General features: G+C 49.0%; 1 protein-coding gene across 1 annotated transcript in view; it reads right to left on the bottom strand.

Annotated features, from left to right (window-relative positions):
* DENND2A (DENN domain containing 2A) overlaps window positions 1-19,394 on the bottom strand; it is an 89,873-nt gene extending 70,479 nt beyond the window's left edge. The window contains exon 1 of the mRNA XM_090287588.1: window positions 18,682-19,394. Within this exon, the coding sequence (XP_090143714.1) occupies window positions 18,682-18,992 (311 nt within the window). The 5' untranslated portion in view covers window positions 18,993-19,394. The remainder of the gene's footprint in view (window positions 1-18,681) is intronic.
* Window positions 19,395-24,287: the final 4,893 nt, after the last annotated feature.

Genomic DNA, 24,287 nt, shown 5'->3' on the forward strand with positions numbered 1-24,287 from the left:
AGGCAGAGAGCGGCAGAGCCAAGGTAATGACTTTTCTGTTAAGCACCACCAAAGTCTTCTTATTTCTAGTTCCCCCATCAAATAAGAGGGCTCAAGAAATGTTTGTTGAATGAATGAACACATACCATTTTCTTATCCCTCACATGTCCATCAACAGATGACTGAATAAACACATTGTGGTCTAGCCACACAAGGGAATGTTACTCAGCCATAAAAAGGAGTGAAGGACGGATACACACTACGACACGGATGACCCTTGAAAGCATCATGCTAAGTGAAAGAAACCAGTGACAGAAGACCACACATTGTATTCCATTTATGTAAAATGTCCCGCATAGGCAAGTCCAGAAGGTAGGTTCGTGGCTGTCAGGAGCTTGGGTAGGGGGATCAAGCAGTGACCGCTAATAGGAATGGGTTTTCAGGGTGGGGGAAGGGGAGTGATGAAAATGTTCCCAAATTAGATAGTGGTGATGGTTGCACAAAACAGTGAATATGCTAACAAACAAACAAAACACCTAACTGTATACTTAAAAAGGGTGAATGTTATGGTATGCAAGTTATACCTCAATCAAGCTGTTGCTATTTAAAAATAAGACTAAGGAGGGACAATTGCTAATAGCGAGGAGTCCTGGCCCCGCCGCAGGCCACGTTTATTTTCCTGCCACTGCCTTCATCACTCAGCCACAGAAATACCCTCCTTTGAAAGGCAGCCCTTTGCTTTCACTCCGGGGTACCTGTTTGCTTCCATGTCAGAGCATCCCTGCAATCTGGTGGGGGGTCCCCTAGCACACAGAGTGTTGGTCCTGCCCCTCAAACTCAGGGGTAAATGCCCAAGGTGCTGTCTCACAGACTGTTCCTACACACGCTTCAGTATCAAGGTTACTTCTCTAAAACAGGCCTCGAGACCTACAGTGTAATCTGAATAATTTCAAGACTTTCTCTGAGTATGAATACCCACTTCCTGATAATAACATTTCCTTTTTAACAGCGTGATCAGTCTTCCCCTGACCTACACCTGTCAGTTTGTCTGGCACAGGAAGCCACTGGGAATCTGTGGCTGGAGCACCATGAGAAGACTGGACCTCCTGAGGCCAGACGCGGCTAAAGATGTTTTTATTGTTCTCACCGGATGGAAACACATTTTTCACTTGATAATATTTGCAAATCATGCTTTTTGCCTCACCCACTTGCAATGTGGAAATAATTCCCTATGTGGCCTTCGGGTTCACCACTGTGTAGAGGGGAAAGAGGAAAAGCACCATTACGTGGCTGCCTTGCATGCAAACGCCAGACCACAGCATGTATACTGCTGCATAACTATTAGTGTTGCCTCTCTGGGTAAAGTTAGTGTGAGTTTGCATAAATCACAAAACTATGAAGTTATTAAAGTTATAAATATGCTAATGCTGCCAAAAGATGGCTTAAAAATCTGGATTCAGGTAAATGTATTATATATATATATATAAAGTATACTTTCCTTTGTTTCTTTTGGGTCACCAAACTATGAGAAGTCAGGTTCTAACTTCTTTTCACTCCCAGTTTTTTTTTATCCTCACCTGAGGACATTGTTTCATTGCTCTCAGAGAGAGAAGAAAGGAGAGAGAGAAACATCAGCTGGTTGCCTCTCATATGCACCCCAACCAGGGACTGAACCCACAACCTGGGTATGTGCCCTGCGACCTTTCAGTTTACGGGAAGACGATCCAACCAACTGAGTCACACGGGCCAGGGCTCCACTCCCTAATATTTTACCTTGCCCTTCCTTCTCTTTGCTCTTGGCTAGGCCAGAAACCACTTCTTGTTTCTAATTGCTACAAGAGTTAATGTCAATGCTCCCACCATAGTTCCGATGAAGAAACTGAGGCTCAGGGAAGTTTAAGTTCATACAACAACTCATGAGTGAGAGCCAGGAATGAGTCTACGCTTTGAATCCAATTCTGGTCCTCCTTATACACCATCACTGTGGCCTCGTATTACATGATGTAATCTAGACTAGAACTACACTTTAGCTCTTTGAGTTTCTGTCTTGTTCAGCTCTTCAGGATCAGCAATTGTTTTATCCTTTTTTTTATACCATGTTGAATTTCATGAACATTTGCTAGCTGAGTGAGCTGGGAGGGAGAGTGAAGGTTTTTGTGGGTCTCTCTTCCTATGATTCTGTGATTATACATTTCTATACTTTGGGCATCTATCCTAAGAAATAATCCTAAACATGGAGAAATGTATATATAAAATGTTTATAATTATATTATTTATAATATTGAAAAGTTAAAAATAAAATGTCAAGCAATATAATGGTAAACTATACTATAGCATGGCATATTATACAACTAATTAGATTATGTTTAAGAAGACTACAATTCTAGCCCTGATTGGTGTGGCTCAGTTGATTGGGCATTGTCCTGCGAAGTGAAAAGTCGCTGGTTCGATTCCCAGTCAGGGCACATGCCTGGGTGTGGGTTCTATCTCCCGTAGCACTGTGTACAAGAGGCAACAAATCAATGGTTCTCTTACACATCGATGTTCCTCTCCCTCTCTTTCTCCCTCCCTTCCCCTCTCTTTAAAAATAAATTTAAAAAACTTTTTTAACTTGAAAAAAAAATGACTACAATTCCATAGTGAGAGAAAGTAGATTAGTGGTTGCCTGGGTTGGGAGTGGGTGGGTAGGAGGATGAGGAATGCCTACTAATGGGTCTGGGGTTTCTTTCTGGGGTGATGAAAATGTTCTAAACTTGATGGTGGTTGCACAACTCTGTGAATATATTACAAACATTAAACTGTACATGTAAAATGAATAAATTGTACTGTATATGACATATCTCAAGAAAACTATTATTTTTAAAATATAAATTTAGGTCAATTAAAAAAATACCTATTATTAAGTGAAAAAAAAAAAAAAAGAAAGCTCATGTTGTAATGCCACATGAGAAAAACAGGATCCAAAAGCCTGCATCCAATATGGGGGGAAAAAACATGTTTTTAAAAAGAAAATGGGGAACCTATTCTTATTCAAAATTGTACACATAAGAAAATGGCTGTAAGGGAATGAAACAAAGGATAAACAGTAGCTGTCATTGGGTAAGAAACTTGGAGTGATTTTCTTCTGTTCCCTCTACTCATCTATATTTTCAACAAAAAACTTGATTAGCAAATTTTCTGCAATAAACATGATTATTGCTATTTCAAGTAATGGGAAACTGTGAAGAGAGCAGTTGTCTCTGGGTGTCTAGGTTTGCCCCTGTGGCACCCCCAAAATGCCCCAAGGGCAGTCGCAGGGTGTCCAGCTCAGCTGAGCCCATCACCCCACAACTTGTTTGGCTTTGTCACAGTCTCTCCTGAAAGGAAGGGTAAGTGATACTTTTTTCTCATCACCTCCTTTCCCTTAGTGACCACCAAGACTTGGTCTGTAGTAAGCACTTCCTGGTACAGATGTTTTCAATGGGTCCAAAGAGAGATTATAATGAGACCCATGGCTAGGCTGACATGTAATTCCTTCTTCCAACTAAGAGTTGTGTCTACTTCACACAGGGAACTGAGTGAAGCCTGGGAAAAATGTAAAATAGATAGATTAATTTGCCCTTTGAGAGTTTTCATTCTTGTACAGGAAATAAATGCATATGACAATACTGTATTATAGACTTGAAAATTGCTTAGAGAGTAGATCTTCAATGTCCTCATCACAAACAAAAAGTTAACTGTGTGAAGTAATGGATATGTTAACTAACCTTACTGTAATAATCATTCTGCAATATGTATGTCTATCATTTCATGTTCTATACCTTATACAATGTCATGTATCAATTATATCTCAATAAAGCCAGGGGCGGGGGGAAAGACACACACAAATGTCTCTAATACAAAACACAATATAATAAGCAAGACAGGTGAAGGCAAGATCCTTTTGTGGATCTGGGCTTGAAGGATGGACCAAATTTCCTTTGGGGTAGATAGGTGAAAGTAATGGGTGCTTGCATAATCCCAAGATGACTAAATGCTTAAGGAAGCTGTGTAGATGTGAACAAAACTGACTCCATCTGTGTCCTGGATTTCATTTCATTTTTAAGTTTCAGGCTGTGACCTCTGACCAACCTCACTGTCCTTAGCAAGCATATCAAAGCCTTCTAGTTGATGATTATCTATCTGTGTCCCATAAAATGTAACCATAAATATTTTTGTTCGTAATGGCTGGAATGGCAATGACAACCTATATAAATATCAAACTGGAGATAGCATCAATTATAAACAATCATCCATCACAAGACCACCAGAGGTATGTCCCCTGGCGCTACTGCATTCTTTGTCCCTTTGTCTTGTCAATCATCAGTACCTGAGTTACACAATTAAAACATTACTGTAACAGAGGTCTGTTACAGAAAATAATCTGTGCAGCCTGTCCACTCTGACCCTACATGCCTGTAAGTACATTACCCTGTAATAAACTCTGTTATATTCTATGGAGTTGCCTGCACTGTCTTTTGGCCTGAGGATACCTTCTCTTTAGGGTAGCCATCACCCCCCCCCCCCCCCTATTCTCAGACAATGAAGCACAAACTACTGAATGGGAAGCAGCACTGATTCTGGGAGGAGATGACACCTAACTGATCTGCTGGATTTCTTTGGAGGAGTCAATCAACATGTGAACCAAGGCAGAATCTATGAACACAACTTGGCTAGACTTTCCAAAAACTTTTACCAAGATGTTACCAGAGGCATAACAGCCTTAAATAAGTTTTATTTTGAAATAGTTACAGCCTTAAAGCACAAGTGAAAGAAAAGTATAGAAAACTCTTAGGTACCTTTTATCCAAATTTACCAATTTTAACACTCTCTCTCTATTAAAGACTGTTTTAAAAAGTTCTTTTGGCGATTCGGGGAAAATGAGTGCTATCCAGCCACTAGAAAAGCCTCCAGTGCCCAAGAATCGAAAAGAAAACAGAATCTCACAAAAACAGTTTACTGAAATAGGTGAGCACACCCGAGTCTAAAAGACAACTCAACCCTAACCCAATCCCACATCTGACTCGCCCCCAGGACCTCCCAGGAGGTCAATGAATGCTTTAAAACCAGGTGGCCTAACACGTGAGAATACCTGGGAAAACACTGACAGGTTTAAGAATGGGGGAGAAGGGGATGGGGGCAAGTAGCCCTACCAGATATGAAAACACACTAAAAGCCTCTATAATTAAAACTGCCACAAGAATAGATCAACAGACCAGTGGAACAGAATGGAAAGTCTAAACATAGACCCAAATACACATAGAACTTTATACATAACAAAAGTGACTTCTTTTAAAAAAATTTATTTATTTATTTATTTATTTATTTTTAGAGAGCGGGGAAAGGAGAGAGAAAGAGAGGGAGAGAAACATCAATATGTGGTTGCGTCTTGCACGCCCCCAACTGGGGACCTGGCCCACAACCCAGGCATGTGCCCTGACTGGGAATTGAACCAGCAACGCTTTTGTTCACAGGCCGATGCTCAATCCACTGAGCCACAGCAGCCAGGGCCAAAAGTGACTTCTTAAATCTCTAGGGCAAAGATGGACTTTTTGATAAATGGCGTAGGGATAATTGAATAGCCAAAGGTGTTCAAGCAAGATCACAGGGAAAATCTGATGTGCCTGCAGTCCTGGTGAACTGAGGAGGTCCGGGCCTTTCTCAGAGCCAGGAAACCAGCTCCTGGCAAGACCTAGCTTCACCAAGCACCGGTTCACAAAGGCGCGATAGCCCCAATGGGTTAATAGCAGCCCTGGAAAGAGTCTGACCAGTGCTCCTAAAGAGCTCCAATCACCCCCTGAACATGCTTCTTTTCTTATGGCAGCCCTAAAGCTTGGAATATACTTGTAAAGCCCGTGGTTTCCATATTATACACACATTATAACACCCATAAGCCCCCTCCCTCTCACCCATTTCCAGATGCGATTATTGTTATCTTCATTTGGAAGGTGAGAAAATCAAGGTTCAGGGACTAGCCCAGAATCAGTGTTTAAGAAGCAGAATAGGGAATCCAATTCTTATCTTTCTACTCCAAATTTTATATTTTGACCCTCAGGTTTTGTTTTCTGCTCTCTCAGTACCTTCAATCAGAACCACCCTGGATCTACCAGTTCACAGTCCTGATCCAAGAATCTGCTACTCAGTAATGCCAGGGGCAATAACCTCAGAGTCTGACCCACAGGGGTCAGGCTCTTTGGGAGCGCTTGACCTTTTTCCAAGGGCAGCAGGCAGGAAATAGCTTTCATTCACAACCTTTGGGAAGGTCAGAGTAAAGAAACTAGCACTGTTATGTTCTACGATCTACCAGGCATTGCATTAAGCACTTTACAAACATCATCACAGAAATAATGCATCTCCCAACAGAAATGAAAATACAGGTCCGTGTATATAGTCTTCTACACTAACATTCATTACAGCATTTTTCATAATGGCCATTACAAAGAAGCCATCTCAGTGCCATCAACTGGCAAACAAAATGTGATACATCCATACAATGGAACAATCTTCAGCCATAAAAAGAATGAAGTACTGATACGCGCTACAACGGGGATGCGCTTTGAAAACATTATGCGAAGTGAACAGAAGCCAGTTCAAAAGTCCACATATTACATGAGTCCATGTATATCAACTGCATAGAGGAGGGAACTCTCTAGAAACAGAAAGTAGATTAGTGTTTGCTGAGGACTTAAGGGGGATGGGGGTGCTTCTGACTAAGAAGTACCGTTTCTTCTTTGGTGTGCAGTGAAGGTTGCACAACTTTGGGGATATACTAAAAACCATTAAACTGTACCCTTTTAATGGGTGAATTTTATGGTATGTGAATTATACCTCAATAAAGCTGAGCAGGGGAGGGCAGGGGAGGGGAAAAGAAAAAAATAAGGATTGTGGGAGGGAGGGAGTGTCCATCAACGCACCTAGTGCCACATACTGGATATATAGTAGGAAGCCAATTCCACTTTATAGTTGAGGAAACTGAGGCACATAGCCGATAATAGTATCTCCGACATTTAAAGTGACGCGTGCAGCCCCAAAGCCCTTGCTTTAGCATTCCATTGCGTCACAAGCAACGTCTTTGTGACAGTATTTAGCAAGTGCCCCTGAGGAAGCAGGATTCTTGTGAACAGTGGTTGGGGACAAATGAAATGGTTCAAGGAACGTAACACAGGCAGCAGACACTGCGGGCACTAGCGAGGTGTGCCTACCTCGCCAGGTGGGCCCTTCCCCTTTCTGCAAACTGCCCTTTCTCTGACCCACGGGGTCACAGGAGCATGAGCCGCCATGTTCGAACTATGATCCCGCCCCCAGCCACAGCTGATTGGCTCTAGCGGAGGCCTAACTCAAGTCGGGCCAATCAGATTCCGTCGTGGAAGTCGCGGTCACCTGCGTGGCCGGAAGCGGAAACCTTGTGGGGAGGCAGCCATTACCCACCCCGCGGACTAAGAAGCAGAGAGGCTGTGCTGCAGGAAAGAAGAAGGCTGCCAGGGGAGAGCGGGCTTTACACTGTGGCGGCCAGGCAGCATCCCTGCTCAGGATTGCCCAAGATACCTTCATAACCTTGTCTGCTTAAGCAACCAGAAGGATCTCCACTAACACAGGCAGTCACGTTCAGTTTGTGTCTTAATTCCTTTCCCAGAGCCAACAAGGAAAGCTATGGTGGGTATGAGTTTTAAACAGGAGTCTGCATGCACGTGGCTGACGCGGAGCAAACTTCAGCTGCCAAGGACACTGAAGCCCCCATTAGCTTTGTCTCCTGTCTGGCGCAGGCGCTGGCATGGGATCCGATCCTTTCCGTTACTTGATGGAGGTCAGAAGGGCTGTGATCGTCAAGTCCGATCGTCAAGTCCTTCTCCCTTCCCAAGGAGGCGCTTCATGTCACCGGAGCTGCTGGGAACATCTGACGTCTTAGTAAGGCCAATGTCACGAGACCTAGCCTCTCCGATGGCCCGAACAGAGGATTATAATAAGCGTTACTGGAGGAGGCTCTGCTGAACCCTTTGGCGAATTAAACAGGGCGTGGTATGGGAAGGTGTGCACTCTGCTCACTAAAAAACTGAGGCACTATAGTGGAATGGACCGATGAGAGGTCCCTGTGGGTCAAAGGACAAACAAAAGGCGTGTATGTCTTCCTTGCTATTATTTTGAACCGACGACAGACAGGAAAGCAGAGCTCACATCTCTCCCCCAAACACACTGACACGTGTGAATGAAAAGCATCTACAAGAGACTGCAGGGTCTGGACACCAGAAGGAAGAGCTGAGTTGACGGGATGAAAGGGAGAGAGGAATCCTATTCCCATCCCTCCATCTATTTATGGGAGTCATTTCCCTTCAGGAAGTGCTGAGCCGCTTCTCCCAGGACCCTGTTGGCCATGACGCCTGCACTGGCCGACCCAGCCTTCCACATCCTCCGCCTGGCCTCCGCACTCTCCCCTCGTGACCCACTCGGTCACTGGGAACCCAGCCTGTAAATGACGGTGCTTCTTAAGAGGCCCCCAGTCTAGAGAGGAAATTCAGAGGGGGAAGGGGGGAAAGATACATAATCAAGCTAGAAACGCCCCCTGGCATGGAGAAGCTCCAAGACGTGAACAGAGGAAGGTGACAGGGAAGCAGTCAGGGCTAGAAATGACCGACCACTGCGGGGCCCAGGAGTTTTGTGACTCACCTAGCTTCAGTCACCTGGTTGGATGGGGGTAAAGCCAGCTGCAGGACCCAAGGCTCCTGTCACCCCGTTTAGAACTCACTCATCTCCTCCACACTCTGTTCCCTTCCCCAGGTGACTCACGTTTCTATGGAAAACCTGGGTCTACTAGTTACTACTCAGGATAAAGGTGGTTCTTTTTGCTCGGCCGAGGAGCCCACCTCTTCAGAAACCTGGAGAGGTTTCTGGGGTTAGCGTTCTTTTTATCAGTATAGTTGGGTTTTCTTTCTTTCTCTCTTTCTCTCTCTCTCTTTCTCTCTCTCTCTCTCTCTCTCTCTCTCTCTCTCTCTCTCTCTCTCTCTCTCTCTCTCTCTCTCTCTCTGTTAAAGAGACACATTCTTTGTTATTAGGATATGGAGATAGTTTTATTAAAAAAAAAAAAAAATTCCCCAAAGCTTCCAGGTAATATTAGCACTGGCTCCTATTGAATGCTTTTTCTTCTTTTATGAAAAAATACATACAGTGTTCAGAGCCTCTTTGCCCTATTTCAGAAAGGAGAACAGCCTTAGTGGTAGGAGGTTAAAGGAAACAAACTGGAGACTGAGGATAAGACAGAGAATTGAAAAAAAAAACGAAGACACAGAGATTGAAAGTAAAAGAAAGAGAGACAATGGTACTTAAACAGCCAGAGCCACAAGGAAGGCGAAACCCACCAAAAAACCAACCAAGACACAGATGGCGCAGGGCCCTATGCTAGGCCACAGCCAGATGCCTCTTCATCTGATGCAGCATCCTGGTGATTAACTTTTTTGCAGCTGGAATGTGTATAATAAATTAAATACCATGTCCAAGTGCATACCATGGGCCAAAGGATGGCAGAACATCCTAACACCCCTGGGCTTCTGTGAATTAGAACTTCCCCACCTCCACCTTTGGTTTGTACTCTTCCTCACTTGTCATCCTACCCCTTCCTGTTACTATTATTTCCCCTTAACATCTGGCTTCACCTACAACTTTTCCATAAAACCTACCCTGGTCACCCCAAACTGAAGTTCTTCCCCCTCCTCTGAATTTCTACAGCAGTTATTAATTTATCTACACTTGATTATCTAACTAAATGTGCATGACCCTGTGTTACCTCTTCAGGGGTTAGCTTTGTTATTTACATATATGTTTTAGTCAAGGTGTCACATATTTAGGTTTGGGACCTAAAATTAAACTGCAATAACGACTGAATGGCCAACATTCACTGAGAACTTACTCTTCTGTAGGGAAGATTCTATACAGATTGTTTCACTGAATCCTTCCACCAACCCTACTGTTGCCTCCCCTTTATAGACATGGGAGCCGAGGCTGGCGGGGATTAACTTTCCCAAGGCCACATGGATGCTGAATGAATCCAGGTTGTCAGATCTGAACATCCAGTGTCTGGTGCCCAAACAAGGGCCTTGGGGACAGGGGACAGGCCTCCCCTCCTGCACATAGAGTAGCCACTCAGTGAGTTGTTAAGATTGAATTCTATTCAAAGTACCGGGCCCCTATCACCTTTCCTTCCTCCTCTCCACAGAACACCCTCCCCCCGCCATGCCCACCACACACACCCTGCAACCAAGGCACCACCTGGCTAAACCCTCTACTTCCGGAGGTGGCCTTCAGACTGCCATGTTGTAATTTGTTCCCCAGACTCTGAAAGCTTTATTGCTGTGCATTTTAACCTGACCTCACTCAACAGTAATACCCAGGAGGGGAGGGGAGGGGAGAAGCTGGGGGAGGCAGGGCCCCCTGTGGGATCTGCCCAGGCCTCTGAGCCCTGGGAAGCCTGGGTCTGTACCTGCCAGGGCCACGTGCTCACCGCCAGCACCCCAGGAGCAGCACCTGGAGGGAGCGCACCTGAAGGCGCAGGTTTGTTTGCTTTCGGGCAGGAGGTCCCGAGCCCCAGCTGCAGCTGCCCAATCGCCTCACTTCCTCATTCCCCACCTCTTCTCTCCTTCTCCTCCCCGCCTTCCTCTTCCTTTCTTCTCCCTCAGCCCCCTCCCCACCCTCCTTTGCTGGCTTCTGTTCTCTTTCTTTCCATGAGCAGAGAGTTTCCAGCCTGGCTCCTGGCCAGCACATTTGGACAAAAGGCAGCAATCTTAGAGCGAGACGTCATCTTCCAATGCCTTTCCCGGCCGGCACCATGGCTCCCTGGGCCCAGAGAGAGAGAGGAGGGGGCCCAGGCGCTCAGCTCTGATCCCAGCTGTGGGGCAGGGCTCGGGACCATGGCATGTCATGGGGGTTAAAAGCAAAGGGTTCAGAAGCAGACAGACCCAGGTCCCAATTCTGGCTCTGCCACTTGAGAGCTGAGGGACTGGGGCAAGGTGCTCTCCAAGCCTAGGTTCCCTCCTCTCCAAAGCGGTCATAATAGCAGCACCGTCCCTGCAAGCCAGCTGGTGGGATTAAATGAAGCTGTGCCTGTAAAGCGTTCAGCCCAGTGCCTGTCCCAGGAAAAGCACTCAACACACGGCTTCTGTCCTTATAAAGGGAACTTAACTCTGTCAAATGATTCTAGGTTGAGTAATGATGCAAGGCCTTATTTTACTATAACAATAATGATAATACCCCCTCCTCAGCTCATCTGCAGGGCTGCTTAACCAGCCTGAATGGTTTGCAAGTGTAATAAAGCTGCAAAATGCTCCCAGACATATCACTGCGGTTACAACGTTATCTGTGAAAGCTGATTTTGAAATTGGAGGGGGAGCGGGACCCCCTTCCGTTTCCATAGAATCCAGGGCTCAGTTTCAAAGGCAGCTGTGAAAGTGAGGAAGAGCCCACCCCATCAGCACAGCCTGCAGCAACCAGACTTCCGGCCCGTCCCACCCTCTTTGCAGGCTCCTTACAGGCTGCGGCCCTGATGCTGTTTATTTACTATACGTGCCTGGTGTTTTGTACTCAGAACTTGCGTAATGCCTGGGAATGTGTTCTTTTTATTTAGCTAAATTCTGAGATATGGGAAATGGTCTTTCCCCTAAGATTTTGGTTAGCTAACCTCAGCCAGCAGGGATGGATTTTAAATTAATCAATAATATAATTAATGAGATGAATGCAGTACTCCATGTGAGGGACCGTCAGGAAATATCAGGTCCCTGCCCTAGACCTAGGGATACAAGCTGTGGAGGAAAAGGGGGTTCTAGGAAAGTAACCTCACAGGACGATCTGATCATAAATTCCTACCTGGGCAAGTGCTGGTGGGTAATTGTGCCCAAGGCACATAACTTATTTAGTGAAAGGTTTACCTTCTTTGCCTTAAGCCAGCCCTGTGCATTGTTTCTGTACATCTAGTTAACCCGCCTTTGAAATAACCACCCCCAAGAGAGCACATAATCTTTTTAAGGCTCCTGTAACCCATTCCCCGCCTGGCTTTCTCCCACCTTTATGGGATCTTCCTATGTGCCCTCTAATTTCAAATGCATAAAAGAAACCACAAAACTGTTAATTTGCAGAAGCATTTGAGATCTCACTTCCTAGCAATGGTTGTCAGTTTTGGCTCAAATAAACTCATAAAAATTCCCTACAGGTTGGATGGTCCTTAACAAAACCCAAACAAAACCCTTAACAAAACCCAAATGGTGATACAAGATGGCAGTTGTTCAAGACAAAAAGACAAGGTCAGCCCAGGGGATGCCTGGCATATGTTCACCAAAAGTCACAATGAGAGATTGGTTTAAGAACAGAGTTGAACTGCAGTGGTCAATGCTGTGAACCAACACAACCTGGAGGAATTCAGAGGTGGGCGATGAAAGTCACAGCTGTCATGGACCCCTTCCAAGAAGTAGAGTACAGGCCCTGAAAGGCTAGATTGGGCTCCAACAGCTGGGGAAAGAAGACGCGTTCAAGGTGAGGCAGGAGCATGAAGAAAAACAGGGGCGCTCCCGCCCCGGACAAAGACTGACTGGTGAGACTGGAGTGCTGGGATATGTGATGGGGGTGGAGGGTGAAACAGGTAGAATAATATGTTCCCCCAAATTGCTCCATCGAGTCAAGTCCTACCAGAACAGATTGCCCCATCGAATTAAGCGAGTCAAGCCCTGCCAGAACCAGGGCAGTTATCAGTAGGTAGTTATGAAACAATGGTTTAGATCTGAAACCAAGCTACCAACCTCAGAGATCAACTCAATACCTGGTTGGGAGAGTCCCTTCCTGCATCCCATAATAAGTCCGGTACAATCCCAGAATGCTTTGCTTCACTGACATATACCTGGACATCAGTGTTCCAAAAAAGGAAAAAGCCTGCTAACCAACACCCTGACGGGTTAACACTGGCAACTTCTGTGTTTCAAGCATTAAAAAATCCCTAAGCCCCACATTTAGGGTGCAGAACCTGAGGCCCTATCTCTGCAGAGCCTCAATGAATCTGCCTTTGCTTTTATCAGTGTCCCTGGTCTAAATTCTTTTATATCAGGAGATGAGAACCCACACTTATCGGTAACAGGGGGACCGTGGCAAAGAAGACAGCAAGGGCTGGAGGGTATTCTGAAAATAAAGAAGAGGAGTTAAGGTTCGCTACCCTCAGAAAATAAAGAGGATACATAATGAAGACGTGCTTAGATCTTAGATCTTTCGGACAGAAAGCTAACATGTACATTCAAGAGGAAACGTGCAGAGCAGGGAATCAAAGGTAAAGATCTAAGGGTCTGGGGAAAGGACAACCCCAGAGATGTCATGTTGGGAGGGAGCCGGGGAACCTGGGAGCGAGAGAGGTGAAGAAAAAGAAGAGAGTGGAGAACTGAGCCGTGGGGGTTACTCCTACTCATGCATTGCCCTTGTTACTCAGCTCTTGACTCGGTTTCTTTATCTGGGCCTTCCAACTGGAAGGTGAGGTCTGATGGCCCAATACGGGCATCGGGCTTCTTTTCATTCCATGATAGTGTCTAGCCCAGATCTTGGTCTGCTTTGGGTGTGGCATGAATACTTGTTAAATGAGAAGAAAAAGAATGAGTGAAGATTTTTTTTTTTTTTTTTTTGAAAGATAGTTTGGGCAACCAAAACAGTGTGGCATCTTGGTTGAGGAGGCCATGCTCAAAATACTTAACAAAGGTGTGGCTGGCATACCAGCCAATTAGAATGGTCTTATTGTTAATCCTTTAATGGCTGAATCTGGGTGGGAGGTCTAGGGGGTCCCAGGAGTGTGGGACAGTCGGGGGCTCAGGAAGTATTTCAGCATTTTGGGGAGGGGCACAGATGAGTCAGTGCACACCAGTTTTACATCCCCTTTGATCTGCTTTCTTTGGGGAGCATAAGAACAATAACAGTGAACCAGCCATTGGATGCAGCAGTAGTAACCTGGGATAAGGTCCCAGCGGATGGTTAGGGATGGGAGCCAGATTTCAGGGATTAGGAGGAGCCTGTCAACCTGACTCAGGGGCTGGCTCTTCCAATTTCGGGGTCTCTCTCCATTCTGAAAGCAGCCCTCTCCCCTTTCCCTCCAGCCAACCAGCAGCCTGAACCCAGGGGGGTGTGTGTACCTAGCAGCAGCCTCTCCAATCCTTTTGCTAATCTCCTTTCTGTCCCAGGATCGTGGCCATTCTGTGTTCAGGTGAAAGGAGAGCCTGGAGTCAAAGCTCCCTGGGCCCTGTCGCTACAGTGCTGGACTCTTGAAGTCCCGTCATCTGGGGGAGGCATGAAGCAGCTCTCTCCTTTCTCACGGTTTCCCACCCCGTCAGATGCACCAGTGCAGCTGCAGGATAAACAGACAGCCCTGGCCCCTTTTTGATGTCCTGGGAGCTTGTGTATGTCTGTTGATTGTCACAAACAGGCAATGAAATGGACCAGATGTTAAGAATGACAGTTGCCACAAAATGCCAGGGAGTCGGTCATACTTGAAGTTGGATGACCATACACTTCATTCCAAATGTGTACCAATCTCATGGCTCAGAGTAGTAAGCAAGGCCCCACAACTGGAGACACTGCCTGGCAGAAGCCTGAGCACTGGCCAGCTGCCGTGGGAAGCTCCTGCGCCTTCCCTGCCACCACCCTGACCAAGTTCTATGTCTCAGGCTGCCTGTCGCTCCCATCCAGAGACCAAGTCAGAGCTCTATGGCTTCTCCCCCAACTAAACTCTCCCCAGACCACGTAAGGTTCCACTTTAATCCCAATTTGCTGCAGGATCCCATACAAATGCCTCTGCCTGGTCGTCTGAAGAGGTTGAGCCTGTACTTCCCAGGGACACGAGAAACACAAATAAAATTATAGATGCGTCCTGTTTTAAGGGTTCCAATTTTCTGGAAAAGGGCAGTCCGTTGTTATTTTTTCCGTGGTGAGCTGTGGTGGCAGGGATAGGGGTACCCTTCTCCTCTGACTCATTCAGCGGGGCTGAGAAGTTCGCATGCAGCCCTGGGTACCAACTGACCCATTTTCTTCCCTGGCCTCTGGCCTCTACTGTAGGGCGGGCTAAATAAGGCCAGGGAGAGGGGGAGAGGGACAAAGGGGTGGCACAAAATCACATCTTCCTGTGTCAATGCACCTGGACCCCTTATCGCTAAGTGTCCCAGTGGCTCTATATGGCTGCCCTAGCTATCACCTGCAGAGAACTCAGGGCTCAATCAACATTCAGCTCCTGCTACATCATCCCTTCTGAGAAGCGAGGAAGTGCGAGGGAGAAAGAGGCAGGTGCTTTAGGCTCTTGTGCTCACCCTCCTACCCTGGGTGTCAGCCCACAGCATATGTGGGATCGTGGTGATGTGGGATCAAGGCTGTGGGAACACAAAATCAACAGCAAGAGACAACACTGGGTGATTTGTTGGGCTCAGCACTCACGCGAGGTTCCAGGTGATAAGAGAAAGATGCCCTGCCTGCGATGGCATCAGACCAGACAGGACTGACTGCAGAAGCCTCGTCATTATGCTCTTAGAGTTTCTGTTCCAAAAATGTTTTACACACACACACACACACACACACACAAAGCTTCACAGAAATGTGTCAGTAACCAGCTCCTTATCTGTACCTGTTCAGATGGCTTGAGATCTTGATGTTGAAAGCTGATTGGGCAGTTGACTTCATTATGAGTAATAGGCTTCCTCATTTTAAATTCTAGGGGACCCTTGCTTTTGGACTCTGAGGTTTTTGTCCTCTGCTCTAATGAACCCTGGAGGTGATTGTTAAAGCAGCCACTCAACCTTGGTGGTTCTGTAACGTCACCTGGGCCCTTTAAGCAATCCTGATGGGCTCCCATGCAGAGATTTTGATTTAATTGGTTTAGGGTGGGGCCCAGACATTGTTGTCACGGGGCACTGAAATGTGTATTCTGATGTGCACCCCGGGTTTAAAATGTTCAGAAATGTGCCCTGGCCGGCGTGGCTCGCTTGGTTGGGCATCGTCCCGCAAAACAAAGGGTCACAGTTTCAATTCCAGGTCAGGGCACATGCTTGGGTTGCGGGTTTGGTCCCCAGATGGGGCACATGCAGGAGGCAACGGAGAGCCGTTTCTGTCTCACATCAATGTTTCTCTTCCTCTCTTTCTCCCTCCCTTCCCTGCCCCTCTAAAAATAAATAAATAAAATCTTTTTTAAAAAGTTAAGAAACATGGGGAGTGGGACCAGTAGACTCTTATACCTCATTAATGTTAATTGAAGACATTTATAGTTGGCAAGAAATGGTTTAAACTTTAGAAGGCATATTAGAAACACACGGACGTAGATTTTGCAGGTCTGTCCCTTCTGCAGAAACCACAGGGACGAGCCTGGCGGGGAGACTTGTGGCTGAGTCTGCAGAACCTGTCAGCTCTTAGCTGGAATTCCTTGTTCTTCTGCAACATTCTTGGTGTTGCAGCAAACAAGACTCCACCCTCCCTGGCCTTCCTTGGAGCGGATCTCTGGTCTCCTGAGTCTCGCCCTTTCTCCACCCCCCACCCCCCCAGCCCCTGCCCCAGAAGCAGGCTTAATATCAAGTCTGAGGGCAGGAAGACCTAGACCTTTGGGGGAAGCGGACTCGCCCATCTGAACAGAATCCTCAAATGCTGTCCCCACTCGCCCTGTTTCCCTTTAGTCAGCATTTTCGGATGTCGTTCTTCCCAACACATGCCGCCCTGTGTGGCCCCTTCTCCAGCGCAGTCTCAGTCCACCCACCTACGAGCCCTACTATGAAGTGCCTGCTTCGCCCTGCACAGCTGGGGACCCTGGATGCTTTGCTCTTACATTCCTCGAAGTGGGTGTCACCTCTTCCCACACTGGAGGGACCATGGCCCCTCCAGATCAGATTCCCAGGCCCTAGCTGCCCTCTGCCTCTACTGCCCACAAGCCTGAGCTGACACTCGGCCTCCCCTCTCCTCAACAAAAATGCAGTATGCCCCCAGGTCATAACAGGAAGATGGTGCAGGAAGACGGTTGTGTGGAATGTTATCGTCCCATCTCTTATCTTTCCATCTTCTGTAACATGGACAGGAACGTATTTTTTACGTAGCTCTTCAGTGTTTACATGAAGATCTACACGACACATCCCCAGTTGAGTTCCATTACAGGAAATTTTTTGTTTTGAAAATTAACTTGTATGCTTTCTGTTGTCCCAACCCCAAAACTATGCAATCCAGTGTATCTTTGTTTGTCTCTGAGCTGCCAGAAAACTTAGAGCCAAATTCACTGTCCAAGTGGTTGTGGTCTGCTAAATCCGGGCCATTCAACATATCCATTGCTTTTGCTTTGCTTTGTTTTCTCCTGGGCTTTCCCACACTGAGCTTTGGTCTAAGGTATCTCAGTCTGTGCCCAAGCCTGTCACCAGATTCTGCCTCTTTATCTCTCGCCACTGCCATCATCCCGCCTGGGACCCTGGCTTCATTGTCCACCTTTTGTGGGCTTTCTAAGATGCCAAGCGGATGCCATCTTTCCTGCTTCAGTGAGATCCTGCTTGCCTCCCAGGAGCACACTACCACCACGAGTTCTTCCCACACTTGCCTGTCCCCTGCCCTCCCTCTTGGTGACTTTGCACATGCGGTTCCCTCAGCCAGAAACAACCTTCCCTGCTTTGTTTTCTTGGTGAAGAGCTTTTCAGGGCTCAACCGCAGCAGTAGCAGCAGTATGGACGCTGTGGCCCTCCCTGCTCTGGGCTGCCCTGGCATGCTGCGCTCGCAGCCTGGCCAGACTAGGACTGGTTTTAATGTTTTGTTTGACTGTCCAACTCGGATGGTGAGTTCCTGGAAAGAAGGGAGATATTTATCACTGTGCCCTTAACGCCTAGGACCTAGAAATGTTAAGTCAGTGGATACGTGACACTAGCCTCTTCACTACCCTTCTGCAAAAAGTCACTGTGTGCCCTTGACTTCTGGCAGAATTCTGCTCCATCCTAAGCAGACACCCTAAGGACTCTGTTCTCCACTCCTTTGGTATGTCTGATATCTGACAATGCAAGCAGAAAGAATTTTTTAAAAATGTAGTAACCATTGAGCGTGGAAGAGTTTAATAACAAAATCACTGCAGAGTGCCTATTATAACCGTGTTATATCCCTGAAGCACATCTCAACACCGGCTGAATCTGCCTGTTCATTCCCCTTGCCCCAATGTGAGCCCCTAGAGGGTTCTGTCCAGCTTCCCCGCCCGAACTCCACGGGCTGCCAACTCCTTCCTTCCGGGAAAAGTGGGAGAAAGAAGATCCTTCCATCGTCTTTACCTTCCTGTCTTCCCACGACTGCAAACTCTGACCACAGTGAGGGGGAGCTGGCAGCTCGGCCACTCTCGATTCTTTCTCTGCTTCTCTCTTTCTCCTCTCTCTCACCCCCTGGGACCCAGCACCGCGCAGGGAGGGGGCTCTGCCCAGTTTGTGCAGGCTTCCCAGGCGCGCGGGACGACGCCTTCCCGGCTCGGGCCAGGAAGTCAACCCGAGCCCCCATTAGGGCGTCTGGACAGCACTTTGCTCGCGTCCTGCAGGTTCGGGCTGAAGCGCCTCGCTCCCCACGTCCGCACACGGGAAACCCAGTCTGCGGTCTGCAAACAGCCACTTCCCAGCTCCGGCCTGGGGCAGCTCCAGCCGTCTCCTCCCTTCCCCCCTGGCGCGTCCCCTCCACCATCCTCCGGCCCCGTCCTACCTCCAGGCAGGCTGCGGCTCCGCGGGCTCCGAGGCGCAGCTCGGGGGCGCCCGGGCGGGCGGGGGCTGCAGGCGGCGGGGGCCCGGGGCGCCATGGCCCGCCGCCCTCCGCGCTGGTATCAGGCGGGCCTCTCCGGGAGAGCCGCGCTCCCCGCGCTCGCGTCCCCAACGCGCCGCCGCGGCTGTGGGCGAGCGGAAGGCGGGCTCGGCTTGCAGCCTAGTCCTCTCCCCGCCGGCGCGGCGGCTCATTGCGGGCCGCGCGCCCGCGGTCCCCCGCCCGTCGCCCCCCGTCCGCAGCTCCAATGAGCTCATCCGCAGCTGGCGGGCGCCGGGCCCGTAGCCACGGCAACGCCTCTCCGAGGGCCGCGCGGACTCGGGCAGCTCCCGTAAACAGGACCTTCTGCCGGACTCTTCCCTTCGCCTTTTTGGGGGGTGGGGAGAGGGTGATTTAACCCATTCTTTGCTGGAGACCACCGAATGGCATTCTCCGTCTCCACCAGCGCGGGGCCGAGACCTTGAGATGGATGCACGGAGGTGGCGGCGACACTCCCTGCCTGCAGCTCAGTCCAGTCGTTTAATGCCTTTACGGAGGTGGGGACACCCCGGGGAGTCAGCCACCACCTTGTCGCCTGGCTGAGGCACCGAAAGCCGTAACACAGGCAGTGAAAGCTTAGCGTTCCTGAGCGCAGGAACAAGGACGCTCAAACCCGGCGAGAAGGAAAGTCAGGCAAAGCTTCCTGGGGACAGGACTTTATAGTGCCCACTGCCGCCACTGACGTGGGACGATCAAGGGACGCAGACCGCATGATTTCGGACTGCCAACCAAGAAGTGCACGTGAAAATGCTGTGGGCATTTTATGCTGAAGACAACGGGGGTGGGGGGCGCACGGTGGTTTCTGAGCGGAGGAGCTCCCTGCTCCCTGATGAAAGGGGGACGGACCTCGCGGTGGTGATTTATGGGTGTGGAGGGAAGGCTCCAGGCTCATCTCTATACCAGGAGGAAAGTCATTCTTGTCTTTAGCTCGGGGGCCCCTAGAAGGAGGGGCCTAAAGCCTAGGAGAAGGGGGAAAGGGAGGAAGAGGTTGAGTTTACTAATCCCAAAGGGGTGTTGTGCGGCGGGGCGGGAATACAGGATTGCAGAACAGGGGGACCTTGGATAGATGCTGCCTAGGCAGCTCGCCTGTAGACTGGGTCTGACAGTGAAGGGAAGTATTCCGATATCAAGTCACAGAAAAAAAGCTCTGTCTCCTTCGCAAAGGGTTTTGCTCCTTCTACGAGATCTTTGAAGTTTTTCTAGGGCTCGTGAGAGCTCCCTAAACCCCTTCATTGCCATACCCATTTAAACTAAGTACAGTACATTTTAGAATACCAATTTTCAAAGTTCAAGCATTTTCTTAAAAAACGTTTAAGCATCTAAATAATTGTTTTGTTTGAAGTATCATTCAATAAGTTTTCTCTTTCTTAACAAAGACCGGAGACTTGGCTTCTTGAGGGTTAATTACTCCCAGGGTCCTGAGGTGTCTGGAGGCAAACTGGCCAAGAGGAGAGAATGGCAGATGGGGAACAACTGAGCTGAGAGCCCAGGTGGCTGCCCCTCACCCCCACCCAATGCACAGAACAGGCGGATCGCCTTCGAAGCTGTGGCTTCCAAATTGCCAGTCACGTCTCAGCTGGGCAGGCCAGAGCGGAGGCCAGGGAGGCCCTAAGTGGCAACCCCTGGGTGGCAGGCGGCTGTTTCTTCATCTTTGAATTCTGGCTTATTTTAGAAAATTTCTCCTGCTTCAGGTCAGACTCTGATGTGCGATGCTGGAGGCTGTGCTTTGCAAGTTTCGGTCCCTGCCTGCCTGTCCCAGGCCCCAACTCCACTGTTCCCCAGGCCTGGCTGCTTCCATCCCCGTGTCATCTGATGAGCATGTCACCATGGCAGGGGACCCACACGTGACTCCTTTCTCTCCTTCCCAGTGTGACCCTGCCTGCCCAGGCTGGCTCCCTGGAGCTTTCCCAGCTGATGCTACCCCTGGTCCCTCCCAAGTGCTGGTTCTCTGGCTCCCAAGAGCAGAGTAACCCTCCAAGGTGGGGGCTGTGAACTGCGGGCCTGGAAGACCCTCTCAGTGGTCCTCTCTTCTCCCAGCGCCTGCCACCGCCTGCTCCAACAGTGCCTCCCTCACCCTCCCTGTCTGTCCTCAGCTTCCCTCCACAGTGGAAGTGAGAGCCAGGTGGGGGAGAGTGCCCGGCCTCAAGTCAGGAAAGCTGTGGGTGAGAGGAAGGGTAAGAGTTGATTGTTCTTGATCATAAATCCTGCTTTTTCCACCCAGCGCAGCCACGGAGCTGTGCAGAGCATCTCTCTCCACCTGTCCTATTCCTTCATCTGTAAGGTGGAAATACAGTCATCGTCCTGCGGGAATCAAAGCGGACAGAGCATCATGTAAAGGGTGTTGTCCCGGGCCTGGCGCTTGGGGGGCGCTCTCGGTTAGCGTCTTTTTCCTTCCAGGAGCACAGGGGGCTCAGGGTTCAAGGGCGGGCGGGCGGGCAGAAAGTTTTTTCTCCCGCGTTCAGAGTTCAGCTGTCCCCCTCCGCTACCCGTCTTAGGCCCAGGGCCTCTGCCAGAGCCCGGCCAGCAGCACAGAGCCCGCTTCATCCTGGCTACGAGCCAAGCGGAGGAGACCGAGGGATGCGGGAAGGCTAGCCTAGTTTACACCGGGAGCGCGCCTGAGAAGGAGCCTTTGAACATCTCCTCTCCAAAAGTTGTTTAATTTCCACCTGAATTCCTTTTGAATGCTAAACATTTACTGAGCATCTTTTTGGTGCCAGGCATTTTACATATGCCACATCATGTAATCCTCCCCACACGTCTGAGCAATGAAATATATTATCCCTACCACTTAATGGGTGGGAAACCCGGGCCGGTCTGGCTCAAGCCACGTTCTGTTGTGATACCAGGTTGCTTGAGAGCAATGGCTCTTTCCCGTGCCACCCACTTGCTCAGGAGGGGATTTCTGGATGACCATTCACTCCTGGTCCTCATTATGCTGCCCCCGCTGGAAGGCGCAGGCAGTGCAGTTCCTCGGGTATCTCTGACCGCCCCCCCCCCGCCCCATTCAGGTACCCCTGTTTGGGTCACTGTTATCCATTCCGTCTCAGCCCCTTGAGAGCAACCTGCTCCTGTCTCATTGCTACTTGTCTGCCGGTGTATAGTTGAAAGGCACACACAGCAGATGATGGAGGACAGGGTGGGTTATTTCGTTATGACGATTGCTTTATCTAGAAAGCTGCATGGGGAGAGGAATCATTTATCTGTGCTTAGCCCCTGGACATTTGGATGAAGTAGAGCAAGGAAGGAACTCATTTTAGCATGGAAAAGTCACCTTGGACACGCCCTTGGAGAGGACCCCCGCATCCCTCTGACTGACCAGGGCTGAGGCTGTGGAGCCATCTGACAAGCGGCAGGGCTCCCCTTGTCTTTCATGGGAGTCCTACTCCTCCCCTCTATTCTTATTCCATCGCTGGTCCCATCCTTGGCCCACTCTCTCCTCCTACGGCAGCTGGATGCCAGTCCCTTCTCGTCCTACCGCAACCCCTGGCCGGCTCCCTCAGAGGAAACAAAACCAAGCCAAGCATCCCCACACAAACCTCAAACCCAGCCTTGGTTTGTTCTTGGTCCCAATCAAATGTCATCCAGAAGGTGTGGGGTAGAAGGGGAGGGGGAAGCCGAGGCCACCCAGGGGAAGGGGAGCAGGGCCCTGACTGAGGGCCCCAGGGCTCCTTCACCACCACCCCTCCTCCCCCCAGCTTTTGAGGGCCTGTCTTTGTGATCACTGTCTAGTTTTAGAACAGACGTGAAAGGACTAGGAGCAGCGCAGCTGCACACCTCATGGTTGGTGTGTGTGTGCGCGCACGCAAAACAGAGCTGGCCCAGACTTCATGTGTGGGCACAGCCACACCCCTCAGGTAGGAGGAAGGGGCCTGCTGGGCCACATGCATTAATTAGTACAGGAGCAGCACCTGCACCTGGGCAGCGCTAGAACAACCCATCTGGACAACCAGAAGGTGGGAACCAAAGGAGGAAAAATTCTCATGAGAAGTAATGGAGGCAATTCAACAAAAGAGACAAAAAGAGAAAGGAAGGTAGCAAGTGGGCCTATGACAGCCTCCTCCCTTAATGCCTCTTCCCAGTATCGATTCTGATATTTCCCATGGATGTGGGTACCACAGCGCCAGAATGTTTATGCCCAGGTCCAACATTCTTAGGAGCTAATTGCATGCAGGCCAGGTGTACTATGCCAGACCTGGGGGTGGGGTGGGGTCCATGCTTCTCAAACTTTTGATATGCTTGATAATCCCCTTGGCTTGTTGGGGGATGGGGAATCTGAATCTTCCCCATAGGGACCCTAATGCAGGGGGTCCCAGGAGTCTGCAGTTTCAGAAGCACCCCAGGTGTTTTGGGTGCAGGTAGCTTCAGTCCCCATGGAGACACACTAGTGTAGAGCTTGTTCAAGGAGAACGGAAAAGGTGAGGCTGAGGCAGGCGTATGAAGGGGGTATAAAGGAATTAAGTGTGGGGGTCAGGGTGCTGGAAGGGTCTCAGCAGAGACCTGTCCTCAACAAGGAGCCCAGTGATACTCACCTAGGGACAACGTTGCTCCCCAGGAGACATCTGACAACATTTAAGGACATTTCAAAGTCACAACTGGGAAAGGGGGGTGTTTCTGGCATCCAGTGAGTAGATGCCAGAGATGCTGCTAAACATCCTACCGTGCACAGGACAACTTCCGTTTCCCCTTATCCACCCTCCTCATACACAATGAAGAATCATCCTGCCCCAAATGTCAGAAGGACAGAGGTAGGGAATCCCAGAGCTGGCCAATTCCCTGTCCCCACCTCCTTCCCCAATACCTTGAACAAGTACTTGCCCTGCGTGGCATCTGCTATGTAACAATGTTACATGAGAGATGTTAAAATCACCTGTCATTTGTAACATTGGCAGCCAGGTGGGCCTTCGCATCTTTCCCCGCCCACCCATTTCTCAGCCAGGTCTGGGAACCAAGAGGAAGCGTTCGGTGCACTTCACAAGTGAATGGTGCCACCTAGTGGTACTAGAGTTAACAACCCCTGCAGGAACAGTCCCTGGAATCGGAAACTATTCCAAAAACCAGAAATTATTAACAATAATCAGCTGGTGTGGCAATTTTATGGAAAAAACAGAACAAAACGAAGAACACCCAAATGAAAACAAACAGAGGCTATTTATTCATCTCTTTCTATAGCAAGGGAGTCAGCCACCATCACTTGTATTTGTCAGATGCTTGAGTACATGTGAAGACTGAAATGCTAGTGGGAAAGGTTTATAGAGGGAACAAAAGGCCTCAGGTGTGCCCTCATTGCAGGCTGGTGGCACAGGGAAGCTGGAGGCCGGGGCACATTGTGTGACTGGTTTGCAGAGGACACTTGACTTTCTATGGTTGGGTCCTGAGCTGCAAGTGGGGAAGAAAATTAGAGAAGGTGGCCAAGGCCTGACTGTTCTAGGCCCACTGCTGCAGAGGCTGTGGGCCAGAGTTCTGTTGTCATACATGGTCTGGCCAGTGTCTGTATATTCAGCCTCTTAATTCTT

Source organism: Furipterus horrens, unplaced genomic scaffold, assembly GCF_987537825.1.
Source record: "Furipterus horrens unplaced genomic scaffold, mFurHor1.1.pri manual_scaffold_9, whole genome shotgun sequence".
Classification (NCBI taxonomy): Eukaryota; Metazoa; Chordata; class Mammalia; order Chiroptera; family Furipteridae; genus Furipterus; species Furipterus horrens.